We start from the raw sequence: 25,225 nt of genomic DNA on the forward strand, positions 1-25,225 counted from the left end.
ATCAAGCTTTCACAATACTTAGGTACGTAGGTATGGTCTGGTACCGAAGCACTTTGTCATGTCTTTAATGATAGAGGTTTTGATTTCGTTTTAGACGTACAACTCATAAAAGTACTGAAAACTACTTTTCTTCAAAAATACATGGCTTCATTCACTGTACCTTCAGTCGTGACATTTTGTGTTCATTTTCTTCTTAAACGACATCAAATACACATATTTATATTTAAACATGTTAGACCATCCTCAAATGAGCACTCAGTTATTTTGATATCTCTGGAAATTCTCAAGTACACAAATAAGATTTATTAAAACTACAAACTTCCGTTGATGTGTGTTTATATCCACACAGTTTCACATTTTCGAAATTATTTATTGTTATTAATAAAAGTTCTATAAAATGAAATGAGATCTTAGAGTTTTACGTCATACGCTTATGCCGGCGAGGCTAAAGGAGACGTTGATGGTGAGAAAATAGTGAAATGGTGTAATGAGAAATGTGGGAGGAAATGGGAGAACTCACGAACACTTTGCTTGTCCACCGCAAAGTTCACTTTGCGTAGGATGGGATCGACCCACCGATCCCAACCACCAGAGGTTAACGTTCTACCACTGAGCCACCGCGGCCCCTAGTTAAAGTTCTATTAGCACTCACAAACAGTTTTGTTGTCTTAGAATAAAAACACGTAGTTTTGAGATATTACTATTTATGCATTATTTACCTGTCTAAATGTACACAACTTGTTTTACTTATATAGTCGCCACAAAAAAGTCTTCTTCCAATGAAGTGTTTTTTGTACCAAAGTTTAAATGCTAGATTCATTCATAATATATACTATATAGCAGTTTTGAGTTTGCATTACTTAATAATTTCCTGCTGTCTTTCTACATAGAACGGTAAATATCTCTTTCATATGTAACTTGTATGACTTTTCTTGATCACTCATATATGTATAATTTTTGTTGATCTCTTGTTGCACCATATTTTAATTTATGAAATGCAGTGTATTCTCTAAGATGAAATACTTATTTCCTAGAAATTGAGAAACTATTAACTGACACAAGAGAAATACCAAACTTTTGTCAAGATTAATAATATGGTTCTTTTACATGTTGCATCATATGGTGGTATGGAATCTTAAATTATAATTTTATCTAAATAAAGGAAAATGTACTCTCTCATAATTCAATACTGAAATACATATGTCTACTTTTTCAGTGTGTATTGTGATGGAAATACGTTATATTATGCAAAAAGGTTGTTTTCTAAAATTGTACGAAAAGAAAAATAAATCTGCACCAATGTTTCTTTGGTCTATTAGTCTTTTTCTGGAATGTAACTATTACAAGATAGATGATAAATCTAACTATATCGATAAACTTGTTAATCATGTTTTGTATATGTCGATACCAATTGTTTTATGTCTAGAAAAGCATCTATTTTGTGAAAATAATATTGAAATTTCAGTGAAAATTAACATGTGCTTTACTAATACACAATTGAATAAGAATGTAAAACTATTGGTGTTCTTTTGGTAGGGGTACTATTGATATTAGTACAATTATAGTATTAAATCAATCAAGAGGATTACAATCTTGTTATTTGTCATTTAAATTCTAAATTACTAGGATACCAGATGTAAAATACATATTCAGTATATTTTGAAGAAATGCAAAGTTATTATTAAATTTCAGTGGTTGGGGAGCTTTTATTTTTAAGTTGCACATATTTTCACCTTTAATTCTAGAAATTTAGATATTGCAACTACCAGTTGTCTTAGGTTCTGAGACTTTAATGCATCTCTAACAATCTGAAATAACTTTGAATAAAATATTTCGAAGTTGACTATTTTTGATAATCTTCCCATTACGTCGTTGTTTCCGAAAAGCAAAACATTTTAAATTATTCTGTGTATTTGTGGACGATAAGAATATGTAACTAGAGTAGAAGGTATTTAATACTTGTACTGGAAATATAAGAACAAAGGTCTTAATATAACAAAGTAGAAAAATTCCAGAATACTCATAACACTTGCTCCAAGGAACAGACCAAACACACCTCCAACATTTACTGGAAAGGAAAAAAGAAAAGACTTTGCCATATTTCAGGATGACTATTAATAACATATACATCTTAATATTATAAGAGTTTTAAATATCAACACCAAAATATTATTTTGAACAAATTATGAGAAAGTTTTTGTGCACAAAATTATAGTGATTTCTTTATTTTTTTTATTAGAGCAGTAACTGTGAACTAATCATTCAAATACAGTATAGCATACATCTTAATCCAAGAACTAAATAGTTCCTAAATGTTAATCATTTAGAAATGTACTATACTATGTTAATATTAATTTTTGCACGTATTAGGATAAACGTAAGTTGATACAAAATGTAATTCATCTGATGTAACTTCTCAATGCTAAATTTATGACTGCCTACTTCCTTCACCATCATCATGATTCAGTAATAAAGCTATGATATACGTATCATTCCTTGTAGTCACGTAACATACATTTTTGGTGGAGAATAATTGTCTTAGTGCGCTGCTTGTACTTTCTCTTCGCGTATTTTCAGAGCAAAACAATTATATCAAACCCATCTTTATTAATTAAATGAAATGGAATGTGAATTTTACCTCCCGCGATTCTTCCGGCTAGGCTAAAGGAGACGGTGATTTATGAAATATGAATGAAGTGATGACATGAAGAAAGTGAGAGTAAACCGGAGAACTCCGAGAAAACCCAAGAACGCGGTGGTTGTCCACCAAAAATTTCAGTTGGCGCCCCATGCACAAGAAGGGAGTGCTTTACCACTGAGCCATAGCGGACCCTACCTAAATTAAATATTATATTTATAGGTAGTTTGGTATACTAGAAATCCTTTTTTGGTATCAAACGTACCGTCGATTGATACTAAAAGGAATCTAGATACAAACTATCATTGTAAGGTAGATTTAGGCTGTCCTTCCAAGAATGGGACTGCCTGTTAGCTCGTTAGCTAGTCATATGTCTTCAACACTCATGGTGATTGGAATGTTTCGTAGTTCTTGTTGGGAGAAAACCGGAACCGTAGTTGTTGTTGAAAGAAACAAGGCAAAAAGTCATATCACCATCTACTTAATTATGTCAAATTTAAGGGATCATTAGCGAAGACAATTTAGATCAGTTACCTCAGAGTCATCAACTTTAAACTTCATCATCCTACACTCTATTGCACTTATGTCGCCCCTTAGTTTGATCACTCAGATGGTCTGCTGCCGAATCATCTCTATGTGCGCTTCTCTTCTGTCATCTGCTTCCCTACACTTCACTATGTCGTATCCTTGGGTTATTTCAGGTTGCTTGCGTTTCTACTCGCATTCTAATTTCATAAATTGTTTCATAATCATTCCCGTTTATTAATCATTCCTCTTCTTCAGCGTTAATGGAATAGAACACGGCCCAAATCTAGAAATTTCATTTCTTTTATTTTACTTCATGTTTGGTAAAAATGGTGAAAAACCCTACCTCGTAGAATATGCCGTTAATTGAATCGTCGTAATAATAAACTCATTTGGAGGTGGATAACGCGTTCTAAAAGTCATTTCAATTGAGTCAGTCGTTTTGTCGACTCCTGAACATTTCTCCTCCCAAACTGATGGGTAAGCACTTGGATATTAAGAGTCACTATTCATCTCAGGGTTTCCAAAACAGTGGCTTACATATTAATATCGTAGTGCTTTTACATGTTAATTCCTGTCCACCTTATTCCTAGATATTTATTACCCTATTAGGGACTGAGCTTGTACTGAAACGATGTCGAGAGTAATTATTTATCAAAGCAGCCCCAAAATCTATGTACTAGGCATTATTATAGGTAACTTTCAATTAGTTTTAAAATGCATTCAGACTCCGAGAGGTGGTAGAACTCTGTGACGTGATAAACATACAATCTGAACGCACACAGTATTCTATGACAAGTGAATGTACTATATGATGTTAATATATTTTTCTTATTAATAAAATAAAAGAAACTTACTGAATTTCTTATTGCTACTTACCAGCAATATCAGCAATTCCTCGCACAACTCGCATTCTCCTACGTGTGCGTCCTTGCTTTGCAACGAATTTAATATGTGGGTAACTTCCATTTCTTGCGATATCATTTGACCTAGAATCAAATTTAGGTTCAAATTTTGATACATGTATTCGTAATTGAATAAAATAATAATAAAAGTATATATAATGTAAAAATAATTTATATTTCCTAGTGTTGCTGTTTATTCATTTTTTATTTATGTAAAGGAATTCTCATTTGATCTTGACAAGTGTTTCATGTAAACGTTGATCATGCAGTTAAGAGCGAAAGTAATTTTTCCTTACTGCGGTAAGTCTTTTAAGCCCAGTCCAGTTTTCTTTCTGATATCGGAAACGTCTGAACAGATATAACCCAAAGTACTTGAAACATCCGGATGAGGAGACAATAGTCCGTTCGCCTGTAGGGCACTACAGTAAAATGCTTATGGTGTGCAGCTGACGAATTCATATGAACTCCGTTTTATGATTAACCTGTATTTGTCCAAAGTACGGTCGTGTTTTCCAATGATTCCCATACCTATATCTATCTATATACAGCTGATATTATATTTGTAAATCATTGCATGTATAATGGTTCATTTCCCTACATGCTGCGCATAAGAAAAAAAGAGGAAAGATATGATCCTGGGCTAGTTAGTAAATTATTAAATTTCACTAAAAACACCGGATCAAAATTACCTGAAGAAATAGTTTTGTAAATGTTTGTCACCAATCTATTCCAATACTTCTCATCTTCTTCGGAATAAGAGTAAATTAAACTGTTCTACAAGGGTTTTATTATTGTAAAACAATTAGTGAGCCAATACGAAATTACCGCTATAAATCCGAATCTGACAGTAAAAGTTGTCGATTATGGATAGCTTTCCAGTACTTTGATTGTGCAGGGTGGCCCTGAATTCATGTTACAGCCTATGAAGCAGTAAATATTTATTTTCAAATATCCATGTTTGTTGTTGTTTCTTTCTTTTACTGAATATCACTATTGACCTTCTGCACACACATACACACACACACACACACACACATATATATATATATATATATATATATATATATATATATATATATATATATATATATATATGTGTGTGTGTGTTCTACATTCTGTAAAGAAAAAATAGCGACACCTCAATTCTCAAGGTAACTTACACAGAAAACAGTTGCAGCCGGCTAGAAGAGGAATAGAAGGAAATTATGAGTCTGATAATTCATTTCAATTATCTGTGACACCATTGGTGTACAATGGCGCTTACTAATTATTTATGTATCAGTAATATTCTCTCCAGATGGCACCTGAGAGCGTCTCGTAAATTATTGGGGTGAGAATTCTGCATTGCATTTGTGATGTGTAAGCCCAGGTAATTAGCATTTTGTGATTGTTCTATGCTTTGTCATTGTTTGAACAGTGTCAAGTGGCAAAATTGTTGTTGTGCAGTGTTGCTTTTGTATGAAATTGTTGCTACATGTGGATTGTAAACATGTATGATTGGTAAGAAATGTGACTTGTCGTCACGTGAATAAGACATACTTCTCGCTTTGCACAGCTAAGTTACATCTCTAAGGGAGATGGCTGGAATACTCAGAATTTACCATTCGACGGCAAAGAGAGTAATGTACAAGCAAAAATAGTATAAGAAATCGACCCTTCGTCAACAGTGTAATAGAAAAAAGAAAGCACCACCCAGAGCAGATCGCCAAATAAAATCAACGGCACTGCAGAATTAAGGAATGACTTCCCCAAAAATCGTTTTGATCTTGGAACTGCAGTCAGTCGTACGACTGTATTGTCTTAACTGGATGAGGAGAATATTACGAAGAAAAAACCGCCTGGAAAGTTAAAACTAACAGAAACACTGAAGACTTCAACACGTACGTTTGTGAGGCGATATGGTACTTGGACTTATGACAACTGGAAGCAACTTGTTTTCTCCGTTGAAAAGGTTTAGAATAGTTGGAAACGATATTGGCGTGAAGTTGTGGATACAAATGAGCGAGAAACTTGATACGGATTTTGTTTAAGGAATGCAAATATTCAAATATACTGAGTGATGGTATGGGCTTGCTTCACTGCCCAAGACGTCAGAACAATGGATATATGTGAAGAGTCATTAGATGTGCAAAAATGTCTTCAAATTCTGGTACATAAAATTCTTACAACAGCTAAAGATAATTTTCCTGAAGAAGATATGAACTACTTAATTATCCAGGACGTAAATGCTTCATGCCAATGAACGAAAATCGTTAATACGCGGTGCAAGAATATGACTATTCAAAGACTCATGTGGCCTCCAAACTCACTTGACATGAATCCAATTGTAAAGTTTGGGTCGATATGAGCAGAAGACTCAATAGACAACTATCTCGGATAGAATGGAACTCACGGAACAGATAACCCGGGAGTGGTTCCATGAAATCAAGGTTGCATTTTGCAATAGCCGTGTCACCAACAGGCCTCGACGATTCCCTTGCAAGTCCTAAAGCCCATGGTCCACATACGAAATCTAGTTTGATGTAGTGTACCTCTCAATGTTCGTACACAATATGTCTTACTCTTAAAAAATTACGTTTTTTGTTTTGTGCTATTATTGTTGATTTTTCATACTTTTATGTATAATTTTTCCCACAGCCGTTTTTGCTGAAAACACACACAGCTACTAATATATGCATATAAAAAACCTGAAACTGCGGGGCAAGTATTAAGAATGAACTGCTCATTAAGAATATGCATTGTGATATTATCAGTAATTCATGTAAAAACTCATATTGGTTAATGTATGTTGTGAAAACCATATCCGAGCAAGTGTCGCTATTTTTTCTTTACAGAGTGTACAATGTTCTCCAACGCCATCAATTCCGAAACCGAACGCGCTTCAAAGACAATCTCAAAGGTTCACATTTTGAAAAAGAATTAAGCGCAGATGGCGCTGCTGGAAAAAGTTACCTACGAAGTCGAGGTTAGAACACCAGCGAAACTGTTCGTGTTAAAGAGTGCTAAAATACAGGCATCTGAAATGCATGCTTCACGTTTCTGATACCGTCGACTTCCAAAACTACGTGTTTTGGTAAAAATGCGAACAAATAAGACATTTTTCTTTCAATGACAATAATTGCTCCGTTTTCATGCAAGATCATCTGAGCACCCTGTGTATACAATGTGCCAGTTCATAAAATACTGTGTTTTATTATATAGTAATTTGAACGTATGTTTTCTTGTCCTTACTCTTGCAGGTAGTCTTGCAACGTTGGCACTCCTATTGTCTTTTATTTGAGTATCCAGACCTTGTTATTACTGTTAGGAGAGTGCTTTGTTTGACTACTTGAATTAGCGTTGCTGGTGAGTGTGCAAATGTTTTGTTTACGCTGAATTTAGTGTGTTTTTCAAAGGAACTGAGGAACTGAGTTCTTTTGAACAGAGACAGTTCAAAGTAGTTGCAGTGTTCTAGAAAATGCTTTGCCGTCTCATCAGTCATTATATTCTAGACTTTTTGTGCTACATTTGTAGTTAGTTCACCTTCGCTCGAAATAGGAAGACAATCTCGTCTATCATAAAGAATGATTAGAAACATTACTTTGGAGTTGCAGTTGGAGACAAGGATAAAATGTGGTCACTGCAATAGTGGGTCCAAAACATCCAAAATTTGAGAACTCCTTTGCGATAATGCTTAAAAGTTGTTCCTGTATGTAAGTGTTACCCTTGTAAAACTTCTGAAGCTTTGGATAGTATCGTCTGTTCTGTCAGGGTCTCTGAAGCTTTTAAAATTTTGTAAAATATCGGAAATATCTAACATTTTGTAAATTTTGAATAGAATAATAGGCCCTTTCGGGGTAGTAAGGAAAAGTTATACCTACATATACGTATTACTTGTGCGAAATTTCAAAACCCTAGAATGATATTTTATGTTTTGGTAGCGGCTGCACAATTTTGAAAATTCTTTGAAAATGTCACATTTATATTTTTTTCATTTTTAGTACTATATATTTATCACAGGAACATTCACGGTAGTAACAAGAAGTTGCGTTTACATATATTTAACTACTATGAAAATTTCTGAACCCCAAGATAATATAGGAAAAGGTATTACTGACCAATCAAAGAAAATAACGATTTATGTCTATCGTTGGTGTCAATATCGGTTGTATCGTTGAAAGGAAAAATGAAAGTTCAAAAGCGTCTCAATAGAAAGGCAAATGGTCTTCTTCTTAGTTCTAATAGTAATGTTTCAATCAGCTCGTTTCTCGGCTCATTGTTATCGCAGCAGAATATGCAGTTCACAACAAGAAATTAAACATCCTTAGAGGAAGAAAATGCAATCACAATTGAAAGGACCTCGTTGCAAGTGCAGGACCTTTGCTTCGATCAGTGTCGTCCCAAATACGAATGTAGTTTACAAATACAGCCATATTAACTCAGAGGATCGGACACCTTATTATTCGAGCCACTGCTGGAATAGCCACAGGTGTTTTTCACGTCGTAGGCGGAATCAGTGCATCGGATACTACGTTAGTGTTAGACAAGAGCGAAATATCAAGAGAAAGATCTCTAAATGTGAAAACATTAGAAGTGAGAGTTTGGAAAATACATGTAGTTCTAATTTAGTTCTTTACTTCGATGGATGACTTGGTAACACATTGCCATGAGAAAAGTTTGGCGAGAAGTACATCAGAAAACATTAATGTAAGAACATCATTCTCTTGCGATGGAACGCTTTTCTGTCTGCATTAAACAGGTTGCACCTATATCTGGATACAGTATGGACATTTCTTTAAATATTATCAAATATGTCACAACAGAGACGCTCGGAGACACAACAACGTTATTGTGCTTGGTTGTGATGCAATACCACTGAACACAAGAGTGCATAATGGAGTAGGGGAGACCGGGGCTAGTTGTTACAATTTTCAAATTTTAATTTCTTGTGAGGTACATACTGCACACAGAGATAAAAATAAACTCACATTTTATACATCGGTCCTTTGTCAACATTTTAGAGTGAGTATTACTTTGCTGTGCATTGTGTAAACCCACAGTTTGCTACTTTATGCACGTAGATGAAACGTAACAATTTACCCCGAAGTCGGGTAAGTTGTTACACACGCTGGGGCAAGATGTTACAAAATACATGTTAACTAGAAACTTACTCTTATGTACATAAATTATGAAACTGCAGAAAAGTCAAAATAAAAAATAAGCAAAAATGTATAAAGTTTTTAAAAAAGAAACGTTTAATTAGATAATGATGTATTTTTGTTGTAGGTTATCAATAATTGAGACAATAACATATGCTACATTTTGTGTTAATATAGAGTTGGCATATGAGTAACTTGCTTAACAAAACATCAGAATAAATTTAGTTTATTTTTGATTAAAAAAAAAAAACTCTCTCTTGATTTTCATACTCTCTAGATATTATCAGTTAAAGAATGGGCCTAATGGCAAATGTGAAAGGGTAGGTTAATTAGCGTTGTATCACTCAGAATTTAAAAATGACACACAATAAGGAGACTTAATTTTCATCATCTGTTGTTACGTTATTCCCATCAGAGGAACAATAAATACAAATGTAAAATTGATCATTACCTGCACATCTCTCATGTGCCCATGTTTTACATTCTAGAGATTGAACCCAGGTTTCTCCAGGCTTACTCTTTGAGTATGTACCTAAACAAACTATGCAAAGGCAATCTTCATCGTCGTCTTCCTCGCTGGAAAATAGTGTAATTCTTTTTGGCCTAGGCCTATGTGATTTCTTCGTTCGCTGTTCTTTGAATTGCAGCATTAATTTCTTTTTGAAACATGCTTCTTTCCTTGCTTTCCTTTCCTCCTTCTCTTGCTGCTCTTTACATAACATTTCCTTAACCGGTGTATCCGTGAGAACTGCAGATTTCCTTTTCTTTCTTGTTTGTCCTACGTTCTTCCGAGGGAGAGCCTTTGGAAAAGGACGAACTGTTTCTGGAGTAGTAACGGTAGTCCTATTTTCATCTGGAGAGTCTATGGCAGAACATTGTCCACTTGTTAAAGGCAAGTCATTTGGATGGTTGTCAAAGTTGGACGGTACGATTTGTTGATTACTTGGTTCGACAGGGAAAGATCTTTCAGTAACATTAGCACTCAAAAAATCAGGCTCTGTGTACACATTTCGATTGAAAGGCTATATACCAAATTTTTAAAACCTGCCATAATATTTTTCGGACTCAAAGAACAAGCAAGAGCTTCCTTTGCAATGCATGGAACGTCGTAGATTGATATGGGTGTTCCAGGATGCGAATTCATCCAATCAGAGCAAGCGGTATAATAATATTTCTTGAAAGGCTGAAGTCTAATGGCTGAAGGCGGTGGGAAATATGGGGTGGAAATGATAGAATGCCATTCTCTTTACAGAAATCCAGTACTGACAGGGACAAATGGGAAATATTGATGTCCAAGGTTACTAGAACGGGAGAGTCAGGAGAAGATGGCACATTTCTATGAAAACATCGCATGAATTCCAGAAAATTTGGACCCATTATCCATCCAGTAGGATGAGCAGCGCCTACACAACCAGCTGGTCCCGAACTAATGAAGTTGAGTTTGAACTGCACGCGGGGAAAACAAACATTGGAGGCACGAAATTTCCTATCGCATTTACTGCAAGAACCATGGTAACAACTATCCCTCCTATAACCAACAAACTGAGTTCTTCTATTTGATGTTTGCTCACTTTCTTTCTTTCTCTTTATGTATCTCTGCAGTGTCAAAATTTATGTGATGTTCTTCTGCAGTTTTCCTCAGCGATTTACCCTCTTCAACCTCCCTTGCTGCTGTCATATATATTTCTTCCTTTGGTTTTCCTATCTGTGTCTTCCTCTTGTACGTTCGAACCATGCTGTTACAGAAAATGAATGCAGGCTACATTAGAATAGTGTAAAAAATATATTTCGTATATATATGCAGTATTTTATGCGGGGCACATTGTTACAGTGTAGCAACTTGCCCCAACGCCGATGCCACAACTAGCCCCGTCCGACGCCATTTTACATCATTTCATATTACGCAAAAACTTCAACAAGTAACACGGTGATAGCATGCAGGCTTATAGTTAACGAACATTAAAATGAAAAGCATATATTACATACAACTTACCTCCTGTTTTCTTTGTAGGTATGTACAAGGAAACGAAACTCAAAAAAATTACTTTTCACCACAGAAAATAGAAAATTCGCTATAACACGCTTCAATGAAGAAGCTCAACAATGGAAGTAACTGTGCTTCCTCTTCCCCAGCCGCGTCACGTGTTACGGTGGCTGAATGGCTCGTTCGCGTTGCCAATACCACGAAAAACACAGTGTTGCAACATCTTTTCTGTAACAACTATCCCCGGTCTCCCCTACTGCGTTGCCTTGAATTGAAGTGAGGCAAAACTTTTCAATGGGCTTTTATCACCTTCATTTTAATGAATTACCATTACGACGCTTGCTCCACTTATTTGATACCCCCACTTCTGGCTCTTTGCCTCATTCTGGCAGCATTGGAAAGTTTTTGGATGTATGCGAGCAACTTCCGCTAGTAACATATGAGCCAGTTAATTGTGCCTTACCTTGGATTGATGATTCCATTTTTTTTAGTAAGGATCAAAAATATCTGATGAATATTGCTCTTGCCATTTCCTCAGGAATCTGTCTAGCGGATTTAGCCAAACTCGATCTAGGGCGAGTCAACGTGTCTCGCTGGTGGACAACAGCGAACATGATTTTAAGACTGAAGCTAAGAACTACATTGACGTGATCGACTGGCAGACAACCCACGTGACCCCACCACCAGTCTTGAATGACATAACATCCGAGAATCTGCAGACCGTAATACAAGAAGAGATTCCAAATGAATGGTCATTCGCTGACTTGCCATGCCACAGCCAAACTGTGGAAAGAACTGTACAACTAGTTACAAAGACCTCGAGGAAAGTTTTCTTTCATGTAAACTGTAACAACGTAATTCGAACTACCATGAAGTATAGATAACGTATGCTACCGTTCAGCCTCAAGGGTCACCATAAAATGTGAATTGGGAAAACTTTGCGAAAAATTTTCTCAAACTCGAAATTGAAAGTCCATACGTTTTATTATCTATTTGTTATTATAAGTTTCATTTCCTGTTTATCACAACATGAATATTAACATTTTAATCTGTTAGGTATCTGTGTGAATGAAACATTTGAACCCAAATCACTGTCTACTTATCAAATATTGCTGCTTTACTGGAAACGAATGAGTTAGTGTGATTGAAAAAAATATGGTTCATGTACTAGTAATAAAATATATGTATTTTCAGACAACTCCGAGAAGAGAAAATATTATCCAAGGGGTCTGAACTTATTATTCTAGTTAAATATATGTAAACTCAATTTTTCATTAGTACCATGAAAAATCCTATGATAAACGTATAATATTAAAAAATAAGAAGAGATAGATGTTTGAATTTTTCAAAGAATTTTCAAGCGTTGGCACACCCTGCCAGAACATAATATATCATTCTATGGTTTTGAAATTTCGCGCAGGTAGGAACAAGCCGCACTAACGCAAAAGAGCTTACGATTCTCCTGAAAATTAAAAAAAAAAATCCTATTGTTCAATCCTAACTTGTTTATTTAAATTGTTTAGTTTTGTTTAAAGATGTTTGTTCAATGTAACTTAGCTGTAGAAGAAGAAGAAGCAAGGTATAGGTGCTTGTTGAATCTGTGTATAGCACCAGTGTGTGAGTGAGCGCGTAGCCTATAGCTGCAACATCGTAGTGTTTAGTGTGCATTTTATTTTAACTCGGGAATTGTAAGAAATATTAACAATATTATTAAACCGAATTATTAAAGAACGAACCAACGTTTGTGTGATACAGTCCATCATAAAGATTTGGTCCTCCTATCCAGATGTTAATACGTGTTTATGTGCTTTATGTGACCTACGTGCTACAACTTGTGAGTTAACAAGAAAGAAAAAACTATGTGGGCGACAATGGAAGCTTACAATTCCCGAAAGCGTGTTTTAAAAGGAAAGGTCACTCGTGCTGAAAACTACATAAACAATATCACAGAACAGGAAGATATTAGTGTAGTTCAGGTCTACAAAAACAAAGTGAGTGAACTGTCACGTGAAACGAATGAGCATTTGTTTCTAGTCAGTAACTTGTGTGCCGAAGAAGAAATTTATTTGGTGCAAGAAGAAGAGCTTCCTGCTATTGAAGATAGACTTACAAAGCTTAACGAGAAGTTAGTGGAAGTGCAGGGTAAATTATCTCACGCCTATTCTAGTAATGTGAATAAAAAAACCCCACAGAAATTCGACTTCCAAAATTGCAGTTGCCATGCTTTAGCGGGAACTTAAATGATTGGCTTTCGTTTCGTGATTTGTATATCGCAGCAGTGCATAATAATGAAAAATTGACGGGTGCACAAAAATTTCAGTACTTAAAAACTACTCTGCAAGGTGAAGCAGCAACACTTGTTCAATCTATACAAATAACTGACGATAACTATAAAGAAGCTTGGAACCTGTTAAATTTAAGGTATCAAAATAAACGAGAATTAGTCACGTCTATCTTGCGGCGGTTTGTAAGTCAAGGTCAAGTGCAGCAAGAATCAGCTGGCGCGTTACGTCGGTTGTTGGATATAAGTGTTGAGTGTGTGCGATCGTTATCAGTGTTGGACATAAAAGTAAACGAATGGGATCCTTTGCTTATATTTCATATAACAGAGAAGCTAGACAGTGAAACAAAAAGACAGTGGGAACTTTCATTGTCAGACAGTGAACTACCAACATTTGACCAATTGGTGAAATTCATAGATCATAGGTGTCGTGCATTAGCAAGTAGCACTTCCAATGCAAAATCAACCCCATCTAGTGAGTCAAACAAGAGTAATAAAAATCAACAATAGCGCATCATGCTTCAGCTCAATTTTCGTGTTGCCAGTGCAAAAGCAAAAATCATCCTTTGCATAAATGTGATGACTTTCTCTTCCTGGAAACCTTCCTGGAAGTAGATTTGTACTGCCGTCCATCGATACTGGAATTTCAAGAGAACTAGTAAACACGCTTGACCATCGACACATCTTATGGGATAATACGTTGTAATACTGCTAAAATATTGCTCCAAGCCCACTCTCACGCTTGAAGTTTTAACTAACCATTTCTTCTTATTTTTTGTACGTTCAACTTAAAAGGTTGATTGATTTTGGATATTCGAACTGTGCATGAAGTGTGAATTCCATATTAAACTCAGAAATACGTAGTTGACTGTTCATCTCGCATTTTTAGTCAAAGACTTCACATGTTCTTAACATCTGTGCACTATGTCATTTTCCCTCTAATTTTCCCAAGGCTATTCTTCGCGCAATTATTTGACAGGCTAAGGTTTCATAAATGTAACGTTTTTTTCTTATAATTTTCTTATTTTGCGTTATTTTTCTCCAACATTATAAATAATTATTCAATACTACACTGCTTTGTTAAGGAAAGCACAAAGAAGCAATAATATATTTAAAAAAAACTTAGATATCAATGAAAACGTGGAGGTTACAGTATATGCGAACTTTTTTATTGTGGATGACAATACTTCAATTTCCATGGTGGAAATTTGTACCTACCACCTTTAGTATTCATTTTCTCGTCTACCTATTAACTGAAAAATACATTAAAATTAATTTGGTGTGTTCTCAGATTGCCTATAAATATAAGTTTAATGAACATTTAAAAAAGTTTTGAAAATCGTGCAGAAAAGAGTACAAAATAACTCTTACCCTCGTGTTTCAAAAAATTAAATAATTTTCAATAAAAAATAGCACAATACACAGAGTTTGAAGAGGGGATTGAAAAATCGAAAGTTTATGACCCCTTTGCGAAATTGCGAAAAAGTTGTGTCTGCATGTTGCCACTTCCCCTGCAAAATGTCTGAAACTTAGGATAATAGCTTGTGTTCTGGCAAGGCCTATATTGTTTCGAAAAATTTTAGAGTATAGGTGATGGACTGTATCACACAAACACTGATTCGTTCTTTAATAATTCGGTTAAATAATATTGTTAATATTTCTTACAATTCCCGAGTTAAAATAAAATGCACACTGAACGCTACGATGTTGCATCTATAGGCTACGCGCTCACTCACACACTGATCATATACACAATTTCAACAAGCACCTATACCTTGCTTCTTCTTCTTCTACAGCTAAGTTACATTGAACAAACATCTTTAAACAAAACTAAACAATTTAAATAAACAAGTTAGGACTGAACACAGCCCCCACCCTTGAACGATCTAGTTCAAGATACACACAAAAGATGGATTAGTAATATATTGGAAGAACTGTAAAAATTGAAACAATATGTAAATAGAAAAGTTCTGTTACTGTAAGTGGACCTGTGTGCTTGTTTCCTTGCGACACACGACAAATATTAACAAAGCGCTTACAATATGCAACAGTTCGCTCAAGTTTCACCAACGATGAACAATTGTCAATAATGGAAGTATCATCATGAACATGCATACAAACTATGTGTTTTCTTTCCTCTTGGTTGACCAACTTTGAATCCACTGTATACTCATTACACTCTAGGAGAATGCGGTTTTTGAGCCACTCTGGGCCTGAGAACCATAAGTGATGTGCAAGTAAGGCAGAAGGTAATAAACCTCGAGAACCACAGTCTGCTGGATTATTCTTTGAAATCACTTTGAGCCACTTCACTGATTTCAAAAGAGTGAATCTTTGCTACACGATTCGCGACAAACCCTTTCCATCTGCTTGAATCCGAATTCAGCCACGATAACACAACAGTAGAGTCAGAATAGGTAATTACATCATGCACTTCCAAACGTAATGAATGCTAGAAGCTACTTTAAACGCTAGAAGCGACTTAATGTTCATAAAGCTTCTTTTCCTTGAAGCTTTTGTAATTCATGTCGCAAATAGTCCGATGATTTGAAATAATGCCAGAAAAATAAATACATGTTTTCAGCAGGACAGTAACGTCTTCCCCCTTGCTTCTATTGATGGCATAAAAATAATGTTGAGTTGACTTTCAGATTAACGTCCCTTTCGGTAGCGAGGCTATACGAAACGTTTACACACTGATTATCGTGGAATCCGAACGACAGGAGATCACATCGCGAGTCGAAATGGGTCTCTTAAGTCAATGGTGCGTACGCTAACAACTTAGCCGCAAACGAACTGAGTATGATAATAAAATACCACACATTATCCCGTATTACCTCACCGACAGATTTCTGTTTTATGATCAGTTAAAAGAGTATTTCTAGATAAAGTACAAAACTGTAATTGCTATTCCATGCACTGTGAAAAAGTAAAAATAATAAACACAATTAAAACATATTAAGAAATGTATTCAATATAAAGTGTTTTGCGTCTCTAGGATAATTCACTCAATATATTAGAAGTGAATATCTTGAGCATTTCTAGTAGAACTATCAAAATGAGCTTGTTTATAACTTTCCTGTATGGTTTAGTCGCCAGCATATTTTGTTTCATTTGAACGGAGTCCCGGCTTCGATTGCCAATGTGAGAACTTTTTGAACTTTAAAGGTTCTCAGTGTGTCTATGTTTGTTTCCCTGCCGTTCAAAGTTATACCAGGAAATATCTGTAAAATGTCTATAACCGAGTAGGAAATATACACAAGATACTGGCAAGGGGAATGCAGACTTTGGTAAATGAATTTCGGGGCCAACTTTCAGGAGGTAAGAGTGAACATTTAAAGTGTCAATATTAGAAACTGCAATAGCCAGAAAACTAGTCATAAGGTTTCTGTCTCTTCGTATATATGATAGAGTGGATTAAGTTATCAAGTGAAACTGTAAGGAGCAGATAAACCTTACGCGCAGAATGTCACGCTTGAGTCATTTCTCTTGCTGTAAGCAGTAAAGTAGCCAATTGAACTGCAAGTAAAATATCAATTCCCCATAGTTTATAACGCATACAACTATAAAAATGTTCAAATCAGTTGTAGCCGTAAATATATTGACAGTGGCGAATTTAGGGGTGGTTATCGGGCTGAGCTTCTCCGAAATAAATTTCGAATATGCGCAATTCCTGAACATTTGCCGGCATTTAAAAGGAAATGTGTAATCGCTTATTCACGTATTGTGCATGGCCCCTCCCCGAAACAAAATCCTAAATACGCCACTGTCCTTTGATATCATTAGATATATTATGGTTACAACAGTTGTTGTGCAACAAATGTTCTTGACACTTTGTATCCATATCTGCTGACAGTGCGAATTACAAGGGATATGAGGGAGAAAATGACTTTGGTAATACTGGACATATGCTCCAAACGGTTTGGGTACAAAACCTCGCGGCCAGAACCTCGCGGCGACAACCTCGCGGACCAAAACCTCGCCTGGCCAAAACCTCGCCTCCCAAAACCTCGCGGCCCAAAATCTCGCCAGGCCGAAACCTCGCCTGGCCAAAACCTCGCCGCCCAAAACGTCGCGGGCCAAAATCTCGCGGGGCCAAAACCTCGCGGGCCAAAATCTCGCCGGGCCAAAACCTCGCGCCCCAAAATATCGCCATACCCAAAATCTCGCCTGACCAAAATTTAAATGTTCCAACAGATGATAAGGATGACGGTATAAAAGACGCTGTTTCAGAAGAAGTATCACGGGTATTTGACCAAGTCCCGCAATACCATATGAAAATTCTATATCTGTATTAGATGATTTCAATGTGAAGGTAGGGCGACAGAATGTTTTTAAACTGGTTATAGGGAAAGAAAGTCTGCATAAGGAAAGTAATGACAACTAACGAGGTTAGTTTCGTGAACTTTGGAACATCCAGAAACTTAAAATTTTAAAAAGATCTAATAATATTTATGAAAGTATGAAATAATATATGAGTTTTTACGACGTCCCTTGATTATGTCCTATAGGTTAAAGGAGACGTAGATGACCAGGATGAAGGAAATGATCGAATAAAGAAAGTGGGAGGAAACGGGAATAACCCGAGAAAGCCCACGCACACGATGTTTCTTAGCTTATTATTATTATTATTATTACTATTATTATTATTATTATTATTATTATTATTATTATTATTATTATTATTATTATTATTTATTTATTTATTTATTTATTTATTTATTTATTTGTAATGTTGAATTGCATATTAAGAAACACATTGGGTAAATTTTAAAGAAAAGTTTAATTCGCGGCGAGGTTTTGGCCCGGCGAGATTTTGTCCCGCGAGGTTGTGGGCGGCGAGGTTTTGGCCAGGCGAGGTTTTGGGCGGCGAGGTTTTGGCCTCACGAGGTTTTGGCCCGGCGAGATTTTGTCCCGCGAGGTTTTGGCCGGCGAGATTTTGGGCGGCGATGTTTCGGCCGCGAGATTTTGTCCGTATCCCGCTCCAAACAGAGGCATCAATTGAAACTGTGCTTGAGGAGGGCAAGAGCACCAGTCATGTTTTGTAGTGGTATATTAATAGACAATTGATTAAAGCACATGTATTCCTCAAACTCTTGCAGGGTGATTGTTCTCTCTTGCTCCTCTAAATGACGCCCTTGGCTACAATTATTGTTTCCCACGCTATTCTCGCCATTGGATATAGCAGACATCCAATATTGCCAAAGGGATTTCCCCTTGTCCAGATTGTAATTCGCACACTGCACATCGATATAGACACGAAACGCAAGTGATATCAATATACAGTGCCGTATTTAGGATTTTGTTTCGGGGAGAGACTATGCATAACACGTGAATAAATACTTACATAACTAAAGGAGTGGGAAAAAATACGTTACGAAAATGTCTGTTGGCAGACCAGTGATGTATGGTCAAACAGTTAGCGTATTGGCTTGCCCACGGTTTCAGAGATCCTAGTTTGAATTTCCCTCGCAAAGTAACAATTTCATGTCTACTTTTTTGTACTTAATAAGTTTATACATTTTACCTTCAATAATAATAATAAAGTATTTAGCCGTACTTCATTAATTTAGAAGAAAATACAAATTGCAACAAAAATGATTTGTTTTTGTTGTAAATAACCCTAATCATACAAATCCTATTACTAAGTACTACTTCACAATGATAGTTTGCCAAAGAATTATAGAAATTTGCATTGTGTCTAATTTAAATAAAGTATTAATTGAACCTAAAATGAATAAAGTTATTATTTGAGAAAAAATAAAGAGTTTGTCTTGCGCACGAATCGAACTCAAGACCTGAGGCCACACTCCAGTACTCTAACTATCCGCTCACAGACTAGGGGACTGATATTTGACATGCTCATAACATTTCCATGCTCACTTTCTTGCGTGTCGATTCAAGCGCCATCCTTGAAGTGCCTGTCTTAAATTGTGGGAAGACCTTTTCAAAACGAATTAACACGTGTTGTTTCTCTTTTCCTGATCTGTATATTTCGCGACAAATTTGATCGTTCCGGGACTATGAAGATAGACACACACGCACAGAAAGACAGACATATATATATATATATACAGGGTTTGTCCGGAAAGTAATAGGACTGATTTATTCCACCATCACTGTACTTCGGAGCGTGCGCGCACCGACTGGATCCGGTAGAGGGCGTTCCTAGTTAACGAACGAGCGGCTGGTCAGTTGTCTCCGAGCACACGGAGAGTCAGGACAGGCTTTTTCGCGCCACGTGTTTCTGTGAGTGGTGCAAGCCGAAAATGCAGCGTTCGTTAGAGCAGACGTAGGCGATTAACTTCTGTGTTAAACTCGGTAAATCTGCGACAGAGACGTTTGATATGATCAAGCAGGCTTACCCGGATGATACTTTAGCAAGAAGTGGTGTGTTTCTGTAGCACAAGGCCTTTTCGGAGGGCCGGGAAGAGTTCGCCGATGAAGACCGTGCTGGAAACTGGAAGACCGTGCTTCGACTTGAACAAACACCGACAATGTGACTCGTGTGCGCCACGTTTTGAACTCAGACCGTTGACTAAGTATTTGTTTAATTGCCCAGATGTTAACTTTACCAAAAACTGTGGTTCATGAAATTGTGACGGATCATTTGAACATGCGCAAGGTGTGCGCGAAGATTATCCCAAAAGTGCTCACTGACGACCATAAATTGCTGCGAGTGGAATTGTGCCAAGAAAATTTGAACATGTGTGAAAGTGACCCCCAATTTTTAAATAACGTAATCACAGGTGAAGAATCATGGATCTTTGAGTATCTCCCGCGACAAAGAGGCAATCTTCCGAGTGGCACACGCCGGCGTCTCCTCGCCCAAAAAAAGGGAAGAATGTGCAAATCCAAAGTGAAAACTATGCTCATTGTCTTTTTTGACATCAAAGGCATCGTCCACCATGAATTTGTTCCTCCTGGACAAACCGTCAACGCCAAGTTTTACGTGGAAGTGCTCAAGAGACACAAACGAAGGGCCAATCGGGTCCGACCAGACATCGGTGCCGACTGGAAACTGCACCACAACAACGCCCCGGCTCACACCGCTTTTCTTGTGAACAGCTACCTGACCAAGGCCGGCATCCCAACGCTTCCGCAGACGCCGTACAGCCCCCCAGACTTCTTTTTGTTTCCTCGCCTGAAACGCCCGATGAAAGGCAAGCATCTTGAGACGACAGAGGGAATCCAAGCAGCTTGCACCGCGGCTTACAAGGCTATTCCGGAGAATGACTTCCGTGACGCCTTCAATGCTTGGAAATCGCGCTGGCAGCGCTGCATCGACGCAGAAGGAGCCTATTTTTAAAGAATTGTAACGATTGGCTCAATATATTTTTTTAAATCGACTCAGTCCTATTACTTTCCGGACAAACCCTATATATATATATATATATATATATATATATATATATATATATATATATATAAATTACAAACTGTTTCAGAATACGAAATTCCTATTTCCCAATATGGATTTAAATCGCAAAACTAACAATCAGTGATAGGTTTTCTAATTTTTCACTTCTTATTAATGGGCTCTCTGTTGAAAGAGACGATATAATCAAATCAATTCATATCCTGATATTACCATAGCGATAGAAGATTTCAGATAGAGAACACACGCTATGTTTATTGTTAGTTTGAGTTGGCTATGGGAGTGGATTTTTAAAATTATTTTTTTTCTGCTGCGCTGTAATATTATATTTCGACTACTTCTATTATAGTAATGTACAGTTTGTTATTATTGTAGTTACATATGCTTTTCTGGAGACATTTGGAACAGCCAATTACAAGTAAAAATGTTTCAGTTAGAGATAACATATTTGTGTCTATAGGTCGTATCAAGTTGATGCTAGATGACGGAGAACAGTGACAGTGGCAATGAAATAAGTGACAGTACGGACGACTCCGATGTTGATACAGAATATGTACCTTCAGAAGCACAGGAAACGTCAAGTTATGTGGGTGATAGTTTAAATGGAAATAACAACAATGATGAAATAGGATGTGAGTTACCAGAGAGGATTGGACTACTTGTTGATATTAGCAATCTTCCTTGATGTACTTTTGGTTGATTGAGAAAGAACGACATTGGTCCACCATAGCCATGGTGCACAAAACAGCTATCTGGGAAGCGTCGTTTTACAACATAGTTAAGAGTGGATTACCAGGATTGACTACTCTCGCGAAAAGGATTGGAAATAATCATGATATAAAACACATCTGGAATTTATATTTGAATTCACAATAGTTGACGCTATTGTGAAGACCTATGCGAACCTCGCGTCAGTAAAAATATCTTGACTGATCCATCATACAAAACAAACTATCGAGAAACAAACAGTGTTGAAGTAAATGTGTTTATATTTTCCTACTTCTGACATCGCTTTTGAAAACAAATCATGAAACTTTTCTGTCAATGTGTCACGGGCTATATTTCGTACGGGCCATATACGTGACCTAGTTTGCAAGAAACAGGACATTCGCTCGATATTAATCAAGTAATGCCACAATTCAGGAAATGTCAGTATGATAATGTCATAAAGTTTGGTATAGAAGTGATGTGATACTTCCGATCAAGTGAGATACCATCTCCCGAATATCCGACTTGTCCCTCTACCTCCTAAGACAATCACTTATTTTGATTGTTGAAGTCAACAGATTCCGGATAATCAATTGCGTATGTCTCTTGCCCTATCTCTCTTCCCTCCTCACACTGACACGCGAAGAGGAGACTCATCCTGCTTTCTGGAAAAAATCCAGAATATCACATCACCTCATGCGTCGCCAATGACGGAGTCGGGCATAATAATATGACCGAACCCGTGAAACATAGAGTGAGGTGAGATAGTTGAGTGCGATTGAAAGTATAGTGTTCGTCAAGTGTCAACACCTTGTACGAAGCCTAACATCAGTTTTCAGGTAAATGTGTTTCTGTTTATGTTATTTTTGTTTTCGGCAGGCAGCCTCGGAACAAATTCAATATGACAAAGTTCTAGTGGAGAACTCTCAACTAAATACATTATATGTCAAATGTTAGAATAACTTAACTGTTTAATTGATTGCAAACGATTTCTATTAATATCTGTCATTGTAATTTGTAATTTTGATTTTGACTTTATTCTGTTATTACTTAAACTTGCAGACAGACAAGATGCCATAATTTGTCAAGGCTTTCAAAATATTGTCTCAGTACTCCTCTGATATATTCTGAGTTTTGCAAACTATGTTTTCTTCTTTCTCTTTTGTTGCTATCTATATTTTATTTTAATAAATTGTATATTGGTAAGTAAAGAAAGAGAGTTCTTCCTTTATACTAGACCTAGACCCATCCTTTCTAGGATAGCAGTATAGGATACAACTAGATGGGTATATCTTGATCCCTATATCAATAGACAAAATTTAACCTGTAGCATCTCATGTTTATCTGCCTTCTGGCCGCAAAAACCGAGCGGTGAGATCTTTGGGGGCAGTCCGGGATACGCCCTTGTACCTTTCCTATTGCCTATTTTTTTAGAAAATGTCTGCCTATTACTTAAGTGTAAGAATATTATTATCCATCAATGTTTTCAATGAAGGTTTCGTGAGAATATGTTAATCATTATTCAGCATATGGGCTGTATTTTTGTCATTAGAAATTAAAGTTCCATTATGTTTCGGTCATGTCTTTCTTTATGCAGCGGTGTAAGGTCAAAAAGTCAAAAGCCTCCCATTCATCAAGTGTTTGACCGACATGTTCACAAGTGCACTGTTCGCAATGTGGAGCTATTGCTAAGAATGATGAGGAAATGCAGAGAACGCCATGACCAGGAAGGCTTATGGTTGGGTCATTCCTCCCTCAAACAATTCATTAGGAACCATTGGACACTACTGAATATAAGATGGTGTCGAAACCCGCACCGAAACCACGCACCGTATTCTCACATTCATCTTCGGATTCCCCTGGGAACATGTAACGTAGCTATGAGTTTCATAACCCACTCCTCAGCAGCCTTTAAAAATGCCAAAAGAGGAAGTTGCATCCACTCTACAGGTACAAGTACAACCAGGTGACAAACCAAAAGAGGATAAACATCCTAAAGAAGAGACCCCTGAGGCTTCACCTTTCACACCTCGTATTGAGTTAGGTACCCAGGAATCTAAGTTAGTGTGGGCTCCTACTTTAAACTTTCCTGTCTTTAAGGGTACCAAAGGTGAATCAGTTACTCGTTTTCTGGCAGACTATGAGCTGTTATCTCAAGCATACCAATGGTCTGAAGAAAAGAAACTCTCCTGTTTCTCATTATGTCTTCGAGAAAGTGCTCAAGCATGGGAGTACGTAGTACGACCACGCATAGCAGAAATGCATACGTCTGCAGAGTTGAAAAAACTGTTGATAACAGCATTTCCAGACGACCAGTATTTATCCTATCTGCATTAGGATCTTCTAAAGCGAAAACTCAAACCCGATGATGCAGTGGATTCTTTTGTTTACACTTACAAACGAGATTGGCTGCTAGTAAGACCTGACATTACCGAACGGGAATGGTTGCTTTATTTGCTTCGAGATCTCTCTCTCCCATATGCTGAGACTCTTATGTTATTTGAAGTGAGATCATTAGAGGATGCTATTAGGAAATTACGTATTTTAAAAAGTGTTGACAATCTGAAAACACGTAATGCGTTGACTCCCTCGATAAGGGATGGTATACCTAACACGAAAACTAAATTATCTGCCGTTGGTGTAGTCAAAGGTCCACAATTAGGTACATCACTCCCCACGGTTCGTTTTAAGTTAGGTGGGCGATTGGCAAACGCTCTTTTGGATACGGGAAGTGAGGTGTCCGTGTGTCACGAAAGTTTAATACCATCCAAAGCTTTCTATAGCAAATCTTCTTAAATCCACAGTTGGAATCAAAACAATGGGGAAAGTACGTTCCTTTAGCAGCTTACGTTTATAATATAAATAGACACGACTTGCATCCATATAGTCCCTTCGAGCTAGTATATAACAGAAAGCCGAAGTTGTTTACTGAATTGGAGACACAATGTTATAAACCAGTGTCTCGTGAGTTCAAAACAAGACTCAAAAGAAATCACGAAGTTCCCAAGAAAGCTTTAGCCCAGCGACAGGCTAAAGATAAAGAACAGATTGATAAAGAAAAGCGTGAAATATCGTATGAAATAGGTGGCAAAGTATTATTAATGTCCTACACTAGGAAACGTGGTCGTTCACATAAACTAGAGCGAAAGCACTATGTTGGTCCTCACGAAATACTCGAGGTGTTACCTCGTAACACCTGTGTCTTAAGATCACTTGGTAGTGATAACAAGGAAGTTACGGTGAACGTTAAGCGCTTGGAATCATTTCACGGACACAAATGGGCTCCAGGCAATCCTATCAACTCTGATACTAAAACCAAAAATACATATCTATGAATAATTATATATATATATATATATATATATATATATATATATATATATATATATATATATATAATCATTTCCTTCTATAGTGTATCTTTAAAGTTGGGTTACTAGATATAGATGGGGTCTTCCTGGTCCAGGCCGGCTAGGTCTTGAAGACATCCACTTCAGTTGAATTGATCGGCAAAGTTTTTTTTTGTTGTTGTTGTATACGTCCTGTACTCTCAAAAAAAATGTTCCTAAGGTTTCTCGAGTAGGTAGCTTAGGTTCAAGATTCCCGGGTTTGAACCAATATTCATTTAAACTCTACCCTGATGGACTGTTTTCTCTTTTTGCAGACTG

General features: G+C 36.7%; 1 protein-coding gene across 1 annotated transcript in view; it reads right to left on the bottom strand.

Moving 5' to 3' along the window:
- Positions 1-240: 240 nt before the first annotated feature.
- The window catches only part of LOC145679468 (sodium channel protein Nach-like), a 244,203-nt gene continuing 219,218 nt past the window's right edge, over positions 241-25,225 (bottom strand). Inside the window, exons 6-7 of the mRNA XM_081750047.1 lie at positions 4,043-4,152; positions 241-2,068 (exon numbers count right to left, since the gene is read on the bottom strand). Coding sequence (XP_081606173.1) covers positions 1,953-2,068; positions 4,043-4,152 — 226 coding nt within the window. The 3' untranslated portion in view covers positions 241-1,952. The remainder of the gene's footprint in view (positions 2,069-4,042; positions 4,153-25,225) is intronic.

The sequence above is a fragment of the Thermobia domestica genome, chromosome 2 (genome assembly GCF_964235325.1).
Source record: "Thermobia domestica chromosome 2, izTheDome1.hap1.1, whole genome shotgun sequence".
Lineage (NCBI taxonomy): Eukaryota > Metazoa > Arthropoda > Insecta > Zygentoma > Lepismatidae > Thermobia > Thermobia domestica.